Raw genomic sequence first — 21,899 nt, forward strand, 5'->3', positions numbered from 1 at the left:
CCCCCTCATGACATAGAAAGATATCAGTAACAACTCTGAAAAGGTCTGGTCTTCATAGGTCTTCTATAAACTCACTTCAGTGGACCTTTTTTGCTTACCCTACTGTAACTACAAACCTTGGTTGTAGGGTTTTGTGTCCATGGCATAGAACACCACTTCCTTTCTTCTCATAAAGCAGACCAACACCCATGACAACTCCCTAAAGGTCCGGTCTCCATAGGTTTCCTTTGGATTCAAGTCAATGGACCATACCTTGCTTACCCTGATGTAACTATGAACCTTGGTTGTAAGGTTTTATGCCCATGACATAGTCTACCCCCTCATTACATACTGTAGATAGACATTAGTGATAACTACATAAAGGTCTAGTCTTCAAGGTAGTGTCCATGCAAGTGAGTGCATAGAAAACCCATGAGGACCAGACCTTTTGTGCGTTGTCACAGATGTCTAAGTATATCATGAGGGGGTGGACAATGTCATTGACACAAAACCTTACCACCAAGGTTCATAGTTACAGTAAGGTAAGCAATGTAAGGTCCACTAAAGTGAGTTCATAGAAAACAGATGGAGACCAGACGTTTAGGGAATTATCACAAGTGTTTACCTATGTCATAGGCACAAAACCTTACCACCAAGGTTCCTACAGTAGTTACAGTAGGGTAAGCTAGGTGTGGTCCACTGAAGTGATTTTATAAAAACCCTAAGAAGACCAGACCACTGAAGTGAGTTCATAGAAAACCCATGGAGATCAGGCCATTCTGAAGTTATCATGGGTGTTGGTCTACTTCATGAGGGGAAATGAGACGGTGGTCTATGCCATGGGCACAAAACCTTATAACCAGAGTTTGTAGTTACAGATAATATAATCGAGGTGGAGTCCATTGCCCATGGTTTATACCATTCTTCAATTTCCCCCCATAACGTAGACCAGCACCCATGATAATTCCCTAAAAGGTCTGTTTTTCAGGTTTCCTATGAACTCCCTTCAGTTGGCCCTACCTTGCTTACCCTACTGTAACTACAAACCTTGGTTGTAAGGTTTTGTGCCTATGATGCATACCACCTCTTTATGATAAAGAACAACATCCATAAATACTCCCTGAAGGTCTGGTCTCAATCAATTTTCTATGAACTCCCTTCAGTGGACCCTACTGCATTTGCATGTGCATGTAGATATGAGGCGGCTGCCATGAGGCTGCAGGAGTTTAACAGTGAAATGCAAAAAAAAAGCCCAAAAACAATATTTTGTTTGTGTTGATACACAATACCTTAGCACACTAAATGTAATTTAGATAGGGCATACCACTACTTTTGGGGGGGGGGGGCTACAAACCTAGACAAGATAGCAAGGGCATTCAGTGCCAGGCTGCTGCTGTAAAGGGTGACAAAATCGCTGGTTATATTCGGGGTCCTGTAGAAAACCATTCGGAGGACCCGAGGATAGAACCATAACAAGTAAGAAAGTACATCTGCCAAATGAAAATATGGGAAGACCGGAGAATTGATAAACTGGCCCTTTGACTAAATAGAAGCCTTTAGAAATACTGGAGGATTTATTTCATGGTATCACCAAACTATTATATCTTTAAGACATTCTGAAGACTAATAAATAAAATAAAAACTCTTGAAGAACATATTTGTATTTCAGGAATGTAACTCCATCTGCTGAGCCATGTTAGATATTATTTAATCTGCATGTCCTGAAAGTCTAACTAGCACGATGCATTTCCTAAGAGACCTATGTTATGCATGAAGAGCTCCCCTTTTTTTTTTTTATTTTGCTTCTTAAGTGACTGTAGTTTACTACGATGTCTTTGTTGGGACCTATCAAGTTCGCCTTGCATTGTTCTACCTAAGTTCTTGAGACTAGATCCATTTACCCGTTTCGGGATCCGGTGACCAATGACATGCATGTGTACATGTCTCTTTGGCATCCCGGACAAAGAGAGGATAGAAAGGTCCATTAATTAGCCGACTCTCCAGCTGTCTTGGCACGTTTTTGCTTTTGAAAGTTTCCTTTTTTATTTTTGTTTTTCGTTATTGCCCTCCGAGCTTCGTTCTTTAAGCACAAGCTCGGAAATTATGTTTGTTACTCAGAGAGCCAGCTGTAACGACTACAGAGTCTCGTCCGTTAAGCGGACCCGCGTGCCGTCTAAATCTGTCCATCATGAAAATCCACAGATTCCCAGGACGGACAGCAAGATGCTGTCTATGTCATACAGCGGGAGCTTGAAAAGCGTGCTCAGTAGGTACCACTCGGACTGGGGCATTAACCAGGTCCATCAGGTAGATGTGGTGGAGCTGCAGCGCCTCCGCGATGTCAGGGTAGCGGCACACGCCAAGAACATGGAGGAGTTCCTGAAGATGCATGGGCTGTCCTTGGACAACTGCACCGCCCGCAAGACGGGCATGAGATATAGGTAAGCCATCCTTCATCTCTTTCTGTCCAAAACTCTAACTTATTCAGCATGCCACCAACATGAATTTGGTTTGAATGGTATACAAGATATTTTGAAATAATAGGGGGGGATAGTTACTAAAACTGGGGCAGCTGTGCATAGTAATCAATCAGCTGCTAACTTCAACTTGTTCCATTAAGCTTTGACAATAAGACTCCGTTCAAACTCCAGTCACAAAGTAGTGCAGGAACCTTTTCAAAGTCACTGCAACTTTAAGTTGCATCGGAATGGATGCTAATGTGTCCAAAGTCGCACTACAAGCCGCACTACAAGCCGCACTAGTGTGAACGAAGTCTAAAATCTAGAAGCTGATTGGTTGCTATGCACAGCTGCACCAGCTCCAACAAAGCACCAGCTTTGTTGAATCTCCCCAATACCATGCATGTGGGGGATGTATTGGGCCCTGACATATTGGGGTGTATTTAATAAAGGCTCTTTCGCCTTTGAGGGGCCCAGCCATGCCAGGGACAGTGCAGGACAGAGCAAAAAATGGTGTTTCCCCAACATGTGCTTCAGTAATGTACGTGGAAAAAATTGCTCTGAAAACACTGCACCGCTCTGCATGCAATAGAACTTTTTTTGTGTAGCTTTGGGTGGAGTGGAGAGAGATTAGAACCCCTATCAGTTTTGTATTGCTCTGCTCCCCCTGTCGGCGAGATTCACTCTCTCTATTTGTCCTGGTGACTGTTTATCAAGGAAAGTCAAAGAAAGTCCCACATTTTGGGTTGTCACCAGAACAGCAACAGAGGGGAAAGCTTCCAGTGGGGACACTCGTTCTGGTGACAACCATGGATTCCCTCACACTTCCTGTTGTGGCTATGGGACAGGAAGTAAAGGGAAACTAATGTCCCCAATGGAAGGTTTCTCCTCTATTCCTGTTCAGTTGACAACCCAAAATTTGAAATTTTCTCGGTGATAACCAGACAAATAGAGAGGGTGAATCTTCCTAATGGGAGCATAGACATTAATGAAAACCTGACAGGGTCTCTAAAGGGTCCTTTCTATCCCAAACTAAAAAAAAAAAAAGTTTTTTTGGAGTGTGTTGGTGTATTTTACTGTCTCGGTCACTATGGGGCAGATTTACTAAAATGGTTGCAATCCTACATAGTAACCCACCAACAAAATAAATGTGTGACTTGTAGATACATAGTAATAAAATATAAAGTTCAAAAAGAAATAAACTAATTTAATGAGTCAAAGTTTGCAGTCCAGAATGATAGTGACCCCCTGATAAGAGTGGGGGGAACACATTGCCAACATATGGAAAGGCTTCCCGGGATATAGCATGTCAAAGCACTATGCTTTGACACAATAAGAACCCCTCCGGTACTACTATTATTGCCCTAGAAAAATATATCCCCAACTGGGAGGGCAGTAATGCGAAACAAAGCATATCCAGAGCAGAAACCAGCTGGATATACCAACTGAAAACCTATATCCCTCTAGGTTTAAATATATAGTGGGATATAATCTGCTTCATTAATAATAGTTGATACTGTTACCATATTGAGTATTCATCAGGGACTTTTATGGAATTTTATTATTGTTGGGGTATTTAACTCATTTAACTGTTGCTTTGTGATGTATTTTAGGTTTAAACCGTGTTTTTTTCAGTTTAATGTTTGTATATAATAGCTATTATATTCTATATGTGATGTTTATTTTTATTATTGTATATTCAATTTTAATGAATTTTTACTGTTTCAACTTTGGTGTAACTCGGTGTATATACTGCTGGGCCAAGGAGAATTGCTTTTTTACTTAAGGTTTTTTATCATTAATTCGCTGGGTAGAAATGGCATATTTACTATTATTTCTAATTTCTATTTAATTTCTTGTTTTCAATTTTTGGCTTTCTTTATTTCTACCACGTGATGGCGCTATTTAATATAAAGGGTCTCTACACTGTGATGAGTCCGCTGTGGGTTTGCTTTGTGCCTTTCGGATGATTAGTCTCTTTCCTTTTCCCTTGGCGGTCCATTAACCAATAGCAGCGATCCCCCTTGATCATTTGACCTATATGATAGAGCGCGGGTGCATACCCCTGATGACGTCACATATGACGAAGCGCGTAGGGATGAGCCATGCACACGCACTTCTTTATCTGCTACTGATGTGAGTGTATTTTTAACTATGAACCACTTGGTGATCGCCCTATAGCAGTTTTAATGCTAAAGGGCGGTCGTGATCACGTGCGTGTGTATGTGTGTGTATATATATATATATATATATATATATATATATATATATATATAAAATATACAGTGCCTTGCGAAAGTATTCGGCCCCCTTGAACTTTTCAACCTTTTGCCACATTTCAGGCTTCAAACATTAAGCTATAAAATTTTAATTTTTTGTGAAGAATCACCAACAAGTGGGACACAATTGTGAAGTGGAACGAAATCTATTGGATATTTTAAACTTTTTTTAGCAAATAAAAAACTGAAAAGTGGGGCGTGCAAAATTATTCGGCCCCTTTACTTTCAGTGCAGCAAACTCACTCCAGAAGTTCAGCGAGGATCTCTGAATGATCCAATGTTGTCCTAAATGACTGATGGTGATAAATAGAATCCACCTGTGTGTAATCAAGTCTCTGTATAAATGCACCTGCTCTGTCTCAGGGTTCTCAAGTCTCAGGGTTCTGTTGAAAGCGCAGAGAGCATCATGAAGACCAAGGAACACACCAGGCAGGTCCGTAATACTGTTGTGGAGAAGTTTAAAGCCGGATTTGGATACAAAAAGATTTCCCAAGCTTTAAACATCCCAAGGAGCACTGTGCAAGCGATCATTTTGAAATGGAAGGAGTATCAGACCACTGCAAATCTACCAAGACCTGGCCGTCCCTCTAAACTTTCAGCTCAGACAAGGAGAAGACTGATCAGAGATGCAGCCAAGAGGCCCATGATCACTCTGGATGAACCGCAGAGAACTACAGCTGAGGTGGGAGAGTCTGTCCATAGGACAACAATCAGTCGTACACTGCACAAATCTGCCCTTTATGGAAGAGTGGCAAGAAGAAAGCCATTTCTCAAAGATATCCATAAAAAGTCTCATCTAAAGTTTGCCACAAGCCACCTGGGAGACACACCAAACATGTGGAAGAAGGTGCTCTGGTCACATGAAACCAAAATCCAACTTTTTGCCCACAATGCAAAACGATATGTTTGGCGTAAAAGCAACACAGCTCATCACCCTCAACACACCATCCCCACTGTCACACATGGTGGTGGCAGCATCATGGTTTGGGCCTGCTTTTCTTCAGCAGGGACAGGGAAGATGGTTAAAATTGAGGGGAAGATGGATGCAGCCAAATACAGGACCATTCTGGATGAAAACCTGTTGGAGTCTGCAAAAGACCTGAAACTGGGACGGAGATTTATCTTCCAACAAGACAATGATCCCAAACATACAGCAAAATCTACAAAGGAATGGTTCACAAATAAACGTATCCAGGTGTTAGAATGGCCAAGTCAAAGTCCAGACCTGAATCCAATCGAGAATCTGTGGAAAGAGCTGAAAAGTGCTGTTCACAAACGCTCTCCATCCAACCTCACTGAGCTCCAGCTGTTTTGCAAGGAAGAATGGGCAAGAATTTCAGTCTCTCGATGTGCAAAACTGATAGAGACACCCCAAGCGACTTGCAGCTGTAATCGCAGCAAAAGGTGGCTCTACAAAGTATTAACGCAAGGGGGCCCAATCATTTTGCACGCCCCACTTTTCATTTTTTTATTAGTTAAAAAAGTTTCAAAAATCCAATAGATTTCGTTCCACTTCACAATTGTGTCCCACTTGTTGGTGATTCTTCACAAAAATAAAAATTTTATATCTTTATGTTTGAAGCCTGAAATGTGGCAAAAGGTTGAAAAGTTCAAGGGGGCCGAATACTTTCGCAAGGCACTGTATATATATATATATATATATATATATATATATATATATATATATATATATATATATGGATGTGTGTATATATATATATATTTATATAATGTGATCCTGCGCTGTTGGACACAGCTGATCACATGGTAAAGGGCCACTGTGATTGGCCCTTTTTTGCAATCTGTGATCAGCTGTGTCTGAAGGACTCAAGGTAAAACAGTGTGCCCGGGAGGGGGGAGGGGGTTGGTGTGCGCTCTTTTGGCAATAGCGTGGTTGGGAAGATGTTAAATATGGGTTGCTTTAACCACTTGACCTCCGGAATGTTTTCCCCCCTTCATGACCAGGCTATATACTGCAATACGGCACTGCGCTACTTTAACCTCCCTGGCGGTACCATTATTTCGGATTTTAGGTGCTAAAAGCGGTACCATTATTTTGCATGAAAATTTGGCGTTTTATATTGTAGTCCTGCAATTCTTAGGAATAACTCTCTTAAATCTGTCCAAACCAGAGTCTAGCAGACATCCCGGGTATGATAAAGTTTGAAAAATTAAATCATAAATTATAATATAATAAATAATTATAAATAATTGTACCAAATAATAATATAACAATAATACAAATTATTCAATAATGTAATCTAATCAAAAACACTGAAATTTGCTGAGTTGCAGAATTGTCACTGTCATTACTTTTCAGTATTTGATGACGGATCTCCCCACAAATCGCTATCGCTCAATTCTGCGAGTCATTCTAATTTATTATCGCTGTTTTCTAGCTGGTCTAAAATCATTTTTGATGTACAGTGACAGTTTTGGTTGCTATGGACAATCTCCAGTTTCCAGGCATAAAGAACAGTTTTTACAATATAAAACTGCATGCAGGACACTGGGCAGACCACTAGGGACAACGGGGATGTGAAATATTTACATACAGCAATGTAATCTGTAAGATTACATTATACTGTATGTATACTGTTTATTTCACTTTTTGAATTTGGCGCCGATCTCCGTGCCCGTGCGTCGCAACGCTCGCAGGGCACGGAGATCGCCGATGTGATAGATCGAGCGAGGCACGGCTCGCTCGTACAGCGGGGAGACATCGCTGGATTCGAAGGAGAAGGTAAGCAAACCTCCTCCTGGATCCAGCGACGCTGTCCCGAGTCTGACTCGGGGATACCGATTTTGGTATAAAAAATCCACCCCGAGTCAGACTCGGAAATACCGTCAGGGGGGTTAACTGGTAATTGCATCGTCGTGCAACACTGTACCCAAACAAGATTGATGTTCCCCCCCCACAAATAGAACTTTCTTTTGGTGGTATTTGATCATCTGTGTTTTTTTTTATCTTTTGCGCTATAAACAAAATAAGACCGACAATTTTTGTCCAAAAAATTTTTTTTTTACTTTCTGCTGCTAAAAAACACATCATATATACATATATATATATATATATAAATATTAATCTGTTGCTATTGTATTATATGTTATATGTACTACTTATGCAATGCTATGTATATAGTCGGGGGGGGGGGGGGGGGACTTTATGTGAGATGGTGATGTATGTGGTCATCTATCTCCATCCCTGTCAGTATACATAAAAGTAAAAACATAGGGGCGGGACTTTGAATGAAGTACATGATGGGTCAAATAATGTTTGGTAAATGTAATTATATCTGAAACATATACTGGTAATTCATAATACACTATCACATATAAATATTTTATGTTTAATAAACTTCATATATATAATTTGATGCCTGTAAAATCTAAAAAAAAATCTCGAATTCCTTACATTAAAAGAAGGGATATATATACACTGGATACATTTTTTTTTAATTAGCCATAAAGTACACAGTTCATAATAGTTGTATTAACAAATATAACACATGATAAATATTGGGACCCGACATCTATAAATCCATGTTGAAGGATAATCTATTCAAAATACATAGGAAAACCCACAGTAGATAGATGAGGTATGGATACACATAGTTAAAACATCTGTTGGCTCAACGCGTTTCGTGACTTTGTCACTCATCAGGAGTCTATCACTGCAATGACATTAAAAATTACTAATTAGACTAATGTAGTCATAAATATTGGAAGTGCCAAAGCGGGTATAGTACTCCATATGATACTCACAGGGCAGCCGTGTGCTGATAATATGGTAACGCGGGCCACTAGTAGCCCCAAACGGGGAAACCTCTGTCCGGGAGCTGAGGTTTCCCTGTTTGGGGCTACTAGTGGCCCGCGTTACCATATTATCAGCACACGGCTGCCCTGTGAGTATCATATGGAGTACTATACCCTCTTTGACACTTCCAACATTTATGACTACATTCGTTTAATTAGTCATTTTTAACATGTCATTGCAGTGATAGACTGGCACGCTTTCTCCTGATGAGTAACATAAAGTCTCGAAGCGCGTTGAGCCAGCACTGTGGGTTTTCCTATGTATTTTGAATACATTATCCTTCAACATGGATTTATATATGTCGGGTCCCAATATTTATCATGTGTTATCTTTGTTAATAGAACTATTATGAACTGTGTATTTTATGGCCAATTAAAGTTTTTTTTATCCAGTATATATATTCCTTCTTTAACCACTTGCTTACTGGGCACTTAAACCCCCCTCAGTCCCAGACCAATTTTCAGCTTTCAGCGCTGATGCACTTTGAATGACAATTGCGCGGGCATACAACACTGTACCCAAATGAAATTTTTATCATTTTTTTTCCCACAAATAGAGCTTTCTTTTGGTGGTATTTAGTTACAGCTCGGAGTTTTATTTTTTGCTAAACAAACAAAAAAAGATGCAAAAAAAAAAAATCATGTTTTAATAGTTTGTTATAAAATTTTGCAAACGGGTCATTTTTCTCCTTCATTGAAGTGCGCTGATTAGGCGGCACTGATGGCTGCATTGGTGGGCACTGATGGGCTGCATTGGTGGGCACTGATGGGCTGCATTGGTGGGCACTGATGGGCTACACTGGTGGGCACTGATAGGCATAGTTAAGGCGGCACTAATAGGCACAGATAAGGCGGCACCGATGGGCACAGATAAGGCGGCACTGATGGGCAAAGATGGGCACAGATAAGATGGCATGGATGGGTGGCACGGATGGGTGGCACGGATGGGTGGCACGGATGGGCACTGATAGGTACCACTGATAGATGGGACTGATGGGCACTGATAGGTGGCTCTGATAGGTGGCACTGCTGGGCACTGATGGGCGGCACTGCTGGGCACTGATGGGCGGCACTGCTGGGCACTGATGGGCGGCACTGGGTCGCAGCACCTTTGAGGCAGATTGTGGGCACTGTGGGTGGCACTGTTGGTGGCACTGCTGGATGGCACTGTGGGTGGCATTGTGGGTGGCACTGTAGGTGGCACTGTGGGCACTATGGGCACTGATGGGGGGCACTGATGGGGGGCACTTACTTTTATTCAGGATGGCACGGCGGTGGGCAGGTGGGCACTGGCAGGGGGCAGGTGGTCAGCTGTATTGCTGGCCGTGATCGGGACTGATGTCCCGATCATGGCCGCCGGTGATCGGCTTTTTTTTTCTCTCCTCGCGCTGTCAGCGCGAGGAGGAATAATAGCCGATTACCGGCTCCGTTCTATCACATGATCAGCTGTCATTGGCTGACAGCTGATCACGTGATAAGGGGTCGGGATCGACCCCTTGCACGGATCGGTGATCAGGCGAGTCTCACGGACTCGCCGATCACAGAGCGCGCCGCGCGCGCCCCTCAGGGGGCGCGCAGGCCGCTCGTATCCGGGACGACGTCAATAGACGTAGTCCCGGAAATGTAGGTCCGCGCTGATGCCGTCATTTGGCAATAGCGCGGGTCTGTAGTGGTTAATATAAGGGATTAGAGGATTTTTTTTTAGATCTTACAGGTATCAAATTATTTGTGTATGTGTGTGTGTATATATATATATGTGTGTGTATTGAATATGAAATATTTATATATGATAGTGTATTATCAATTAGCACTATATGTTTCAGATATAATTACATTTACCAAACATTTTGTGATCTATCGTGTACTTCGTTAGAAGTCCCGCCTCTATGTTTTTACTTCTATATATAATGCTATGTATATCCTTTACCCTGTATCATTCTGATGTTGTGGAACATGTCTCTTGAATAAATAAAAGAATAATAATAAAAAAAAAAAAAAAAAATACGGAATCAAATTCATTCATGAATTTAGGAAAATATGTATTGTCCTACATGTTTTTGGTTAAAAAAAAAAATAAAATCTCAGTAAGCATATATTAATTTGTTTGCACAAATGTTTTTGGATCTGCAAACTATGGGATATATTTATGGATTTTTTAATTGTTTACATTTTTTTTTTTTTTACTGGTAATGGCGGTGATCAGCGACTTATATCAAGATTACATAAAAAACAAAAGAATTGGTTAACCTGAGGATTCAAATATAACCACTAACAGCGCTGATACCACATCTCCATATACAACAAACAATTTGTCTATGTTAAGCATGTAGTACTTTTTTAGAAAACCAGCAAGTCTTTTATCAAAATTGGTGTCCAAACACCAAGTATTAAAGAACCAGCAAGACTTTTGTCAGGAATTAATGTCCATACACCAAGAGATCACACTCTATTCCTCATCAATGAGTGCAGTCCTTCATATTCATATTCATACAATCTTCTCAGATATCTGGGTGTGTATGGGTATGGTCCTACACCTTCACCATGTGCTGTTCCACCTCCGTGAATATGTATATAGATGGCTGCTTACCAGATTCCAATCACTTTAGAGCCTGTCTCCACTATGTGGAACTCCTCTGTCTGGTTCTGTGTGTCCCGCTGATTGCTCTCACATTGGTAGTAGACATGCAAAAGATTCAAGGGGTCTCATATAGTGTGATACCTTTTTATTTAGGATTGAAAAAATTCCTTTCCCCCCCTTTACATAATATGCTTACATTTAAAACAACTTAAAACCAGCGTATAACATATGTGGTGTAAGTGCTGCCGCACGATCGTCTCACCGGTAGGCTGCAGATCTCATCCAACTCAGTCTCCGTGTGTGGACCCGGGTCCTTGTCGGCTAACACTCACCCTCTTGCTCGTGTGATCACCGCTCTGACGCGTTTCGTGTTTTCACGTCTTCAGAGAGTTTTTTTTTTAAAAAGTACTACATGCTTGTCATAGACAAATTGTTTGTTGTATATGGAGATGTGGTATCAGCGCTGTTAGTGGTTATATTTGAATCCTCAGGTTAACCAATTCTTTTGTTTTTTATGCATGATAAGTTTTATTTTATAATGGCAGCTAAGTATTAAGAACCATCCCCAGGTGGGAGTAAGTTGACTGCACCCTTTGAGCGCTGGGAGTAGAGGTGAGCATATCAATTGTTTTGAGTGCATACCTCTGCCAGATTAGACTATATCAAGATTACGATATTGCAGCAGATAAATCGGAGATTAACTGACACTGTTGATACTTTTTTTGGGGAAACTAATACAGTGTTCAGTGCTAAAAAATATGCACTATCACTGTACTAATGACGCTAGCTCGGAAGAGGTTAACATCCAGGGCAATCAAAGGGTTAATTGTGTTCCTAGCCAGTGTTTGTGTACCGTGTGGGAGGGGAAGACTAGGGGAAGATATGGATCCATGTCTCTGCTTTGCAGGAACACAGGATCCAATCCTTCCCTACTGACAGAATGACAATCTGCCTTGTTTACATAAGCAGGCGGCTGTACTGCCTGTGTAACGAGTGATCAGTGGGTGCCGGCAGACAATATAGTCTGTGGTGACCGCTGATTGGCTCCCGCTGTGTACAATCAATACGGGAGCAAGACTCTGACGGCACGTATTTGTGCCCACTACCCAGAAGTGCAGGATCACGTGTGTGTGTGTGTGTGTGTGTGTGTGTGTATATGTATGTGTGTGTATATATATATGTGTGTGTGTGTATATACACGTGATCCAGTGCACAGCAGCCACCCTATAGCAGAAAAACTGCTATAGGAAATGAAAGAAGCTGATTGGTTAGCATGCACAGCTGCACGCGATTCTGAGTGCTCCAGTTTTAGTAAATCTCCTCTGTGTGTTCTGTGCATTCTCGTGTAACATAGGTGTGTGTGTGGGTGACGCACATAACGATGCAATCTTTGGCAATAGTAAATGTATCGGAAACTGATTTCATTGATCATTAAACAAATGTTTCCATTGAAAAAAAAGAACAATCATTTGTGGACAGAGTCACTCAGATCGCTTTGTTTTTTTTTTTCATGCGGAATAATTGCTTTTCATTTAAAAATGATTGGTGATGGTGAAATCTCTGACTCCACTTTCAATATGTTGTGACTAAAGCCATCGGGCAGAAAACATTTCTTTAACCACTTTCAGCCCCCCGGACCGTTTTGCTGGCCAAAGACCAGACCACTTTTTTTGCGATTCGGCACTGTGCCGCTTTAACTGACAATTGCGCGGTCGTGCGACGTGGCTCCCAAACAAAATTGACGTCCTTTTTTTCCCACAAATAGAGCTTTCTTTTGGTGGTATTTGATCACCTCTGCGGTTTTTATTTTTTGCGCTATAAACAAAAATAGAGCGACAATTTTGAAAAAAAAAAACGCATTCTTTTTTACTTTTTGTTATAAATATCCCCCAAAAATATGTAAAAAAACATATTTTTTTTCCCCTCAGTTTAGGCCGATACGTATTCTTCTACATATTTTTGGTAAAAAACGCAATAAGTGATTATTGATTGGCTTGCACAAAAGTTATAGCGTTTACAAAATAGGGGATAGTTTTATGGCATTTTTTTTTTTTTTTTTTTACTAGTAATGGCGGTGATCAGTGATTTTTATTGTGACTGCGACATTATGGCGGACACGTCGGACATTTTTGACACATTTTTGGGACCATTGTCGTTTATACAGCAATCACTGCTATTTAAATGCATTGATTCCTGTGTAAATGACACTGGCAGTGAAGGGGTTAACCAGTGGGTGGCAGTCTAGGGGTTAAGTGTTCCTAGGGGTGTGTTACTAACTTTTGGGGGGCTGGGCTTTCATTTAGTGAACACTGATCTCTGCGCCAATCACATGGAGCAGAGATCAGCGTCACTTGTTGCTAGGCAAAACGGGAGATGCTGTTTACAACGGCATCTCTCCGTTCAGCCGCCCCGTGAGACGATCGTGGGTATGCCCTCGGCGATCGAGTCCGCGGGACCCGCGACCGGAGTCACGGGGGCCCCCGACCTGCACGCGAGCGTGCCGCCTGGCTGTGATCTACTGGTCGCTGACCCCCATTTTATAGCATCTGGGGTCTCAATGTTGAGAGAAGTGGAACTGGTTTGATACACAGCTGTGATGTCATCACGGACAATGCAGGACCATCATTCATACATTGAACCTCCTTGCTGAGATCTGTCTGCTCTCGCCATTTGCTTTTTTCAGTATAAGTTCTCATCTCTTTAGCACTTCAATTTTGCTTGTGGAGCATCCACAGCAAGGAACAGACTATCTGCACTCTGGGAGATGGTCCATAGCAATGCATGCAGTAGTCCTTGGTGAATTTAGGCGCTGAGCCATGTAGGGTATGGAAGGAGGTCTCAGTTAGGTCCCATGCAATATTAAAGACCAGACTTGGGATCCTAAGAGCTGATCTAATACCCATAGTTATGTAGGCAATGGAAGGGGGTCTCCCTTAGGTCCCAGGACATAGTAGGGACCAGACACGGGTCAACACTTCAACTCCTTCTAGACCTGAGAGCTGGACTAACACCTATAGACATGTAGTATATTGAAGGAAGGAGGCCTCCCTTAGATCTCAGCCATAGTAAGGACCAGATTCAGGATCAACACTTCAACCCAGACCCGAGAGCTGATTTAATACCCATAGGCATGTAGGGTATGGAAGGAGGTCTCCCAACCTGTAAGTACCAGTCTCAAGATCAACAGGGCTATCACCCATGGACTTGTAGGATATGGAAGGTCGCCTCCCTTAGGTCCAGACAGTATTAAGGACCAGACTCTAAATCATAACTTTCACTCCACCAAAACCTGAGAGCTGGGCTCACACCCATAGACATGTAGGATATATATGTAAGGAGGCCTCCCTTAGTTCCCAGGCCATAGTAAGTACCAGACTTGGAATCCGCACTCCAACTCCACCCAAACCAGAGATCTCGACCATGACACATAGACATGTAGGATGTGAAAGGAGAAGGAGGTCTCCCTTAGGTCCCAGGCCATACTAGGGACCAGACTCGGGATCAAAACTTCAACTCCACCCAAACCTGAGAGCTTAGCTAACACCCATAGACATGTAGGATATATATGTAAGGAGGCCTCCCTTAGTTCCCAGGCCATAGTAAGTACCAGACTTGGAATCCGCACTCCAACTCCACCCAAACCAGAGATCTGGACTATCACACATAGACATGTAGGATATGAAAGGAGAAGGAGGTCTCTCTTAGGTCCCAGGCCATAGTAGGGACCAGTCTCGGGATCAAAACTTCAACTCCACCCAAACCTGAGAGCTTAGCTAACACCCATAAACATGTAGAATGTGGAAGACCTTCCTTAGGTCCCCGGCCATAGTAAGGACCAGACTTAAGATCAACACTTCATCTCCTTCCAGACCTAAGGAATGATTTATGGTTGGTGTAACTGATAGGGACTTCTTGGAACACAGATGAGTTATTTAAAGAACCTTTTCTTCTATCAATAATGTATGAATGGAATGTATAGTCATGTATAGGTGACACCTCTACAGGAAGGGTCATGGTCAGGTAACACGGAGCTCAGCTGTCCAGGTGTCAGCATGTCTGGGCCGTCCGGGCTTTTATTTCTGTCTTCTTTAGGCATTTAGAAGAATCCTGCACTGATATCCATGGAAGTCGCTATGTCTGATTTATTTCTGAATTTATGGTCTTTATATTTTTTTCCCCGGATCAATGGCTCAAAGTATTGAAGTGCTTAGATCAGTATAACAGCCAGAGAACTAGCATTTTCTAAAGGAAAGCTCATCTAGGGCAGCCTATTTTTATCACTGCAGGTTCCCTTTAAAGTCTAACACCTCCCAACTAATTGCCGTGAGCTTTTAAAGACCAACTCTGGGCATAACCTGAAAAAAAAAAATCCATCATAGCCGCTCCTCTTCTGGGAGTGTCTAATTACTGTCTGTGCTGGCCCAGCTCCTTCCTCCTTACACATCATAGCCCCTCCTATTTTGGGAGTGTCTAATTCCTGCCTGTATTGGCCTAGCTTTTCCCTTCTTGCATATCATAGCCCCTCCTCTTCTGGGATTGTCTAATTTCTGCCTGTGCTGGCCCAGCTCCTTCCTTCTTACATGTGACAGCCCCTCCTCTTCTGGGATTGTCTAATTTCTGCCTGTGCTGGCCCAGCTTCTTCCTCGTTACATGTCATAACCCTTCCTCATTTGGGAGTGTCTAAATAGTGACCTATGTTTATCACTGCAGGTTTCCTTTAAAGTCTAACATCCCCCCCCCCCCCCCCCCCAAAAAAAAAAAAAAGTTAATTGCCATGAGCTTTTATAGAACAACTCCGGGCATAACCTAAAAGAAACAAAAAATCCATCATAGCCACTCCTCTTCTGGAAGTGTCTGATTCCTGTCTGTGCTGGCCCAGCTCCTTCCTCCTTACACATCATAGCCCTTCCTCTTCTGGGAGTGTCTCATAGCCGAGCTCCTTCCTCCTTTTACATCATAGCTCCTCCTCTTCTGGGAGTGTCTCATGGCCGAGTGCCTTCCTCCTTATACATCATAGCCCCTCCTCTTCTGGCGAATCTAATTACTGCCTGTGCTGGCCCAGCTCCTTCCTCTTTATATATCGTAGCCCCTCCTCTTCTGGGGCAAATCTAATTACTGCCTGTGCTGGCCCAGCTCCTTCCTCTTTATACATCGTAGCCCCTCCTCTTCTGGGAATGTGTAATTCCTGCCTGTGCTGGCTCAGCTCAATCCTCCTTACACATCATAGCCCCTCCTCTTCTGGGAGTGTCTCATGGCCGAGCTCCTTCCTCCTTCTACATCATAGCCCCTCCTCTTCTGGGAGTGTGTAATTACTGCCTGTGCTGGCCCAGCTCCTTCTTGCACATCATAGCCCCTCCTCTTCTGGGAGTGTCTAATTGCTTCCTAAGCTGACCCAGCTCCTTCCTCCTTACATGTCACAGTCCCTCCTCTTCTGGGATTGTCTAATTACTGCCTGTGCTGGCCCAGCTCCTTTCTTCTTACATGTCACAGTCCCTCCTATTCTGTGAGTGTCTAATCACTGCCTGTGCTGGCCCAGCTCCTTCCTCCTTACACATCATAGCTCCTCCTCTTCTGGGAGTGTCTCATGGCTCAGCTCCTTCCTCCTTATATATCATAGCCCCTCCTCTTTTGGGAGTGTCTGATGGCCCAGCTCTTTCCTTCTTCTACATCATAGCCCCTCCTCTTCTAGGAGTGTCTAATTTCTGCCTGTGCTGGCCCAGCTCCTTCCTCCTTACATGTCATAACCCCTCCTCATCTGGGAGTGTTTACTGTCTGTGCTGGCCCAGCTTCTTTGCCCCACCCCCTCACCTCCCTACATAACCTTTTTATGCAATTGCGAGAGGAGGAGTGAGGGGTGATGCTATAGACTGTCAGTTGAGTCTGCTGACATCACATCCAAGATGGCGGCATTCAATAGCTATCTCATTCTGGATTTTGGATTTCTTTCCGTCACATGACCGGTCTCAAGACTTCAGGAGTTAAAGAAAAATTCAAAGGTAATAGAAAAAAATTGCCTTGCCCCTCCCCCTATACCCTGCACTGCAAGGGTTAAATGCTCATTTTTGCCCTGAGTAACAATATAAAATGGCTTTTGCTTGCCCACCCCCCACTCCCGCAGGCTCCTCCTTTAATATGACCGCTCTACTGAAATCCCTCTTGGCGCTCGGGCCTGCGGTCACAGCTGTGATGTCATCACGGACAATGCAGGACCATCATTCATACATTGTACCGGAGGACAGCGAGGGCCCGCCCACAAATCAGAGTGTTGGAAAGTTAGAGAAGAGCGCCATCTGCTGGGGGAGGGGGAGATAAGGTAAGTAAAGTGCTTTTTTTTTTTGCCCCCCTTGAAATAGAGGAACATTTAACCCATGCTGTGTGGGGGAGGGGCGCTCTCCTGTTTTTTTTTTTTTTTTTGTTTTTTCTTCCTTTCCCCGGAGTTCCACTTTAGTCTTGGAGAGTTGTGGTCGTTCCTTATTGAATTTCACGGCTCAGAACTGCGGCTGAACGTATTAAAAGTTTTATTTGTCTAATTTACAATTCTGCGTCATCTTCTGCTCAGTGACCTCATCGCTCGTGTCCGGTAACCCAACCCGGGCGCGGCGAGTCAGTAAGGTCGGGGCAGTCGGGTTTCAGGTGGAATGGCCTATGTACTAAAACGGTCAACTTTTGGTAGTTTGTTTTACTAACGTTGAATGCCAAGCTAATGGCTAAATATAGAAATCGCAGGTTTTGTATCTTTGTCCATCCAGTCCTGAGATTTACACGGCTCTGCCACACAGCACAGCGTCTTTGCTTACTTATTGGTACTTGCTATTCCCTAGAAAGTAGATCATTTACTTGTAGTGATTTGTGACTTTTTTTTTTTTTTTTTTACAGTAAAGCTTTTGGCACAAGGGGATCAGCTTCAAGGACTGACCCCAGCCCTTCCGCTCTACTCGCCCCCTCTGTCTCCTCCCCTTCTCCACAGCACTGCTGGCTTCTCCTCCTCTCCCTCCACCGGCTGTCAGCTGCTGTCAGGGCGGGGGACACAAAGGGATCAGCTTCAGGGACTGCCCCCAGCCCTGCCGAGCCAATTGCCCCATCTCCTGTCCACGTTTCCCTTCCCCCGCAGCTCTGATCCCCCTGTGTCCCCGCCTTTTTCTACACAGCACTACCGGCTTCTCCTCCTCTCCCTCCACCGGCTACCAGCTGCTGTGGGGGGGGGGGGGGAACAAGGGGATCAGCTTCAGAGACTGGCCCCAGCCCTGCCGCTCCAATCGCCCCATCTCCTGTCCACGTTTCCCTTCCCCCACAGCTCTAATTCCCCCCGTGGCCCCCCTTTTCTCTACAGCACTTCCGGATTCTCCTCCTCTCCCTCCACCGGCTGTCAGCTGCTGTGGGGGGGGGGGCACAAAGGGAACAGTTTCAAGGACTGCCCCCAGCTTGCCACTCCAGTCGCTCCCTCTCCTGTCCATGTTTCCCTTCCCCCACAGCTCTGATCCCCCTGTGTCCCCCCCCCCCTTTTCTACACAGCACTTCCGGCTTTTCCTCTCCCTCCACCGGCTGTCAGCTGCTGTGGAGGGGGGGGCACAAGGGGATCAGCTTCAAGGACTGCCCCCAGCCCTTCCTCTCCAATTGCTCCCTCTCCTGTCCACGTTTCCCTTCCCCCACAGCTCCGATCCCTCTGTGACCCCCATTTTCTCTACAGCACTGCTGGCTTCTCCTCCTCTCCTTCCACAGGCTGTCAGATGCTGTGCGGGGGGGACAAAAGGGGATCAGTTTCAGGGACAGCCCCCAGCCCTGCCGCTCCAATCGCCCCCTCTCCTGTCCACGTTTCCCTTCCCCCACAGCTCTGATCCCCCTGTCCCCCCCTTTTTCTCCACAGCACTTTCGGCTTTTCCTCCGCTCCCTCCGCCAGCTGTCAGTTGCTGGTGGGGGGGGGGGGGGGACACAAGGGGATAAGCTTCAAGGACTGCCCCCAGCCCTTCTGCTCCAATGGCCCCCTTTCCTGTCCACATTTCCCTTCCCCCACAGCTCCGATCCCCCTGTGTCTTCCCCCCCCCCCCTCTTTCTCCACAGCACTGCCGGCTTCTCCTCCTCTCCCTCCGCCGGCTGTCAGCTGCTGTGGGCACAAAGGGGGATTGGCTTTAAGATGGTAAATATGTCATGGTCCCTCTCAGGTAGGCTGAATGGGGCCCCCGTGGCTCCTCTCAGCAGTCCTCCCCATACACATGGCAGTCTGCAAGCTTTTTTAAGCCAGTGCACAATCGCAGAAGTCATTGAATGGACGAAGGTCAACCTGAGATCAACATCAGTGGCATTATGGCTGGTAGTACCTTCATCATATGTTTTTTTTTTTTAAATACATCAAACCAGGGTACAGTTTTTGTAAAAAAAAAAAGCCTCCCAAAAAAAGTTTGACGGTATGCTAAATCTGGCCTGTGAGGGTTGCAGAGGATAAAGGCCAGAAAATCTGCCATAAACAGTGCAAGAATGCAGGAAATGATCAGGTGAGTGCATGTCCTCTGTGTTCATAGTGAGGTGTAAAGGACTCCATCAGGTGAGTGCATGTCCTCTGTGTTCATAGTGAGGTGTAGAGGACTGCAACATAATCGTTGTTCTTTAAGCATCCACTAGATGGCAGTGTTCACCATATAATTAGGTGTAGATCAGTGGTGGTCAACTTAAAATTACAAGAACAGAGCATTTTTTGTACCTGAACGCTACAAACAAATGTGGTCCTGCTGCAATTTTTGCAACATATTGCAGTGCACACTGTAGAAGTTGGAGTAGAATACCCCAACATTGGTGTCAGTGGATGCAGTAAAAGAAAATTCCCAGAATTATTATTAGTGTCCAAAATAATAGCCAACAGCACTGGTGACTGTACTATTAACCCCCCCCCCCCCCCAGTGGCAGTGAAATTTAACTACCCCCTTCCAAAGTGGGTGGTCAGAGACAGCAAAAGGTACCTCTCACATTGGTGGTCATAGCAGAAACACCCCCCCCCTCCCCATATTTGTGGTCATGGCTGTGAAAGTGTTAACCCTTCTATCCCCCCTGTATTGGTGACCATAGCAGGAATAGTGTTAACCACCCCCCCCCCCCCCCCATTCCCCCTATTGGTGGTCAAGGCAGTGAAAGTGTTGCCCCTCTTCCCCTCTTTGCCCCATTAGTGGCCATGGCAGTGAAAGTGTTAACCAACTCCATCCCCCCTATTGGTGCCCATGGCAGTGAAAGTGTTACCCCCCTTTCCCCCTATTGGTGGCCATGGCAGTGAAAGTGTACCCCCCTCTCCCTATTGGTGGCCATGGCAGTGGCAGTAAAACATTTAAATCCCCCCTATTGGTGGCCATGACAGTGAAAATGTTAACCCCCCCCCCCCACTGGTGGTCAAGGCAGTGAAAGTTTTACCCCCTTTCCCCCTATTGGTGGCCATGGCACTGAAAGTATTACCCCCCCTTTCCCCCTATTGGTGGCCATGGCAGTGAAAGTATTACCCCCGCCCCTTTCCCCCTATAGGTGGCCATGGCAGTGAAAGTATTAACCCCGCCCCTTTCCCCCTATTGGTGGCCATGGCAGTGAAAGTGTGAACCAACCCCATTCCCCCTATTGGTGGCCATGGCAGTGAAAGCATTACCCCTCCCCCCTTTCCCCCTATTGGTGGCCATGACAGTGAAAGTGTTAACCCCCCCCCCCCCCCCCCAACATTCCCCCTATTGGTGGCCATGGCAGTAAAAGCACAAGGGGCGTAGAACAGTGAAGTCAGCATTATTTTTTGTTTCACTTTAAAGACCACTAGATGGCAGTGTTCACTATATAAATAAGTGCAGATCAGTGGTAATCACTCTGTGGCTTCCATGGACCCTTCTAGGGTCCCTCCTGAGGGTTTCTTGAGCAGAGCACAGTAGTTGGTGCTCCCACCTACCCCGACCACCAATAGAAGGGGGTTATTTTCCACTGACCACCAATAGAAGGGTTTTTTTTTTCCACTTACCACCAATAGAAGGATGTTATTTTCCACTGACCACCAATATAAGAAATCGTTTGTACACTGACCGCTGTAAGAGAACACCACACTTTTCACTGTCTGCCTTTCTTTTTCTGCTGCAATTATTTTGTTCAAGAATATTACTGAAAAAAAATTGTAGCGGTTTTCTTTGAAAAATGATTTTCCCGAGAAGTCAGCGACACGAGGTACTCCCCATCACCTTTTATTTAGAACTACCTTTTATTAATTGATCATGCGAATGTACTGTGAGCTGTAGGTAGAAACGTATTTAGCAGGGGTTCCTCAAGAACCTAGAATTTAGCGCTGATCACTGTGTTGGTGTCACCGGTTCCCGCAAAGTGTCAGTTAGTGTCAGAATGTCCGCCACAATATCACAGTCCCACTATAAGTCGCTGATCGCCACCATTACGAGTATAAAAAATAATAATAAATACAAATTCCATAAATATATACCATCGTTTGTAGAAACTATAATATTCGAGTAAGCCAATCAATATATGCTGATCGGTATTTTTTATTTAATTTTTTTACGAAAAGCATGTAGCAGAATGCATATTGACCTAAATTTGTTTTTCAACATTCTCGGCCTTTTTTTGTTTATAGCACAAAAAAAAGCAAAAGAAAAGAAAGCTCTATTTGTGGGGAAAAAAAAGGACATCAATTTTATTTGGGTACAGCGTCGTAAGACTGCGCAATTGTCAGTTAACCACTTAAGGACTGAGCCTCTTTTTGACACTTGTTGTTTACAGGTTAAAATCATCTTTTTTTTTGCTAGAAAATTACTTATAACCCCCAAA

At 44.1% G+C, this 21,899-nt stretch overlaps 1 protein-coding gene across 6 annotated transcripts in view; it reads left to right on the top strand.

Moving 5' to 3' along the window:
• KCNAB2 (potassium voltage-gated channel subfamily A regulatory beta subunit 2) overlaps nucleotides 1-21,899 on the top strand; it is a 330,950-nt gene that overhangs the window by 176,174 nt on the left and 132,877 nt on the right. For 2 of the 6 annotated variants that reach the window (XM_077458291.1, XM_077458294.1), the window contains exon 1: nucleotides 2,188-2,420. The exons of the other annotated variants lie outside the window; for them this stretch is intronic. In XM_077458291.1, the coding sequence (XP_077314417.1) occupies nucleotides 2,203-2,420 (218 nt within the window). In that variant the 5' untranslated portion in view covers nucleotides 2,188-2,202. Of the gene's footprint in view, nucleotides 1-2,187; nucleotides 2,421-21,899 lie in introns of those variants that run through there. 6 annotated transcript variants of the gene reach the window in all.

Source organism: Lithobates pipiens, unplaced genomic scaffold, assembly GCF_037356315.1.
Source record: "Lithobates pipiens isolate NorthernLeopardFrog02 unplaced genomic scaffold, aLitPip1_a1.2 Scaffold_27, whole genome shotgun sequence".
In the NCBI taxonomy this organism is placed as follows: Eukaryota; Metazoa; Chordata; class Amphibia; order Anura; family Ranidae; genus Lithobates; species Lithobates pipiens.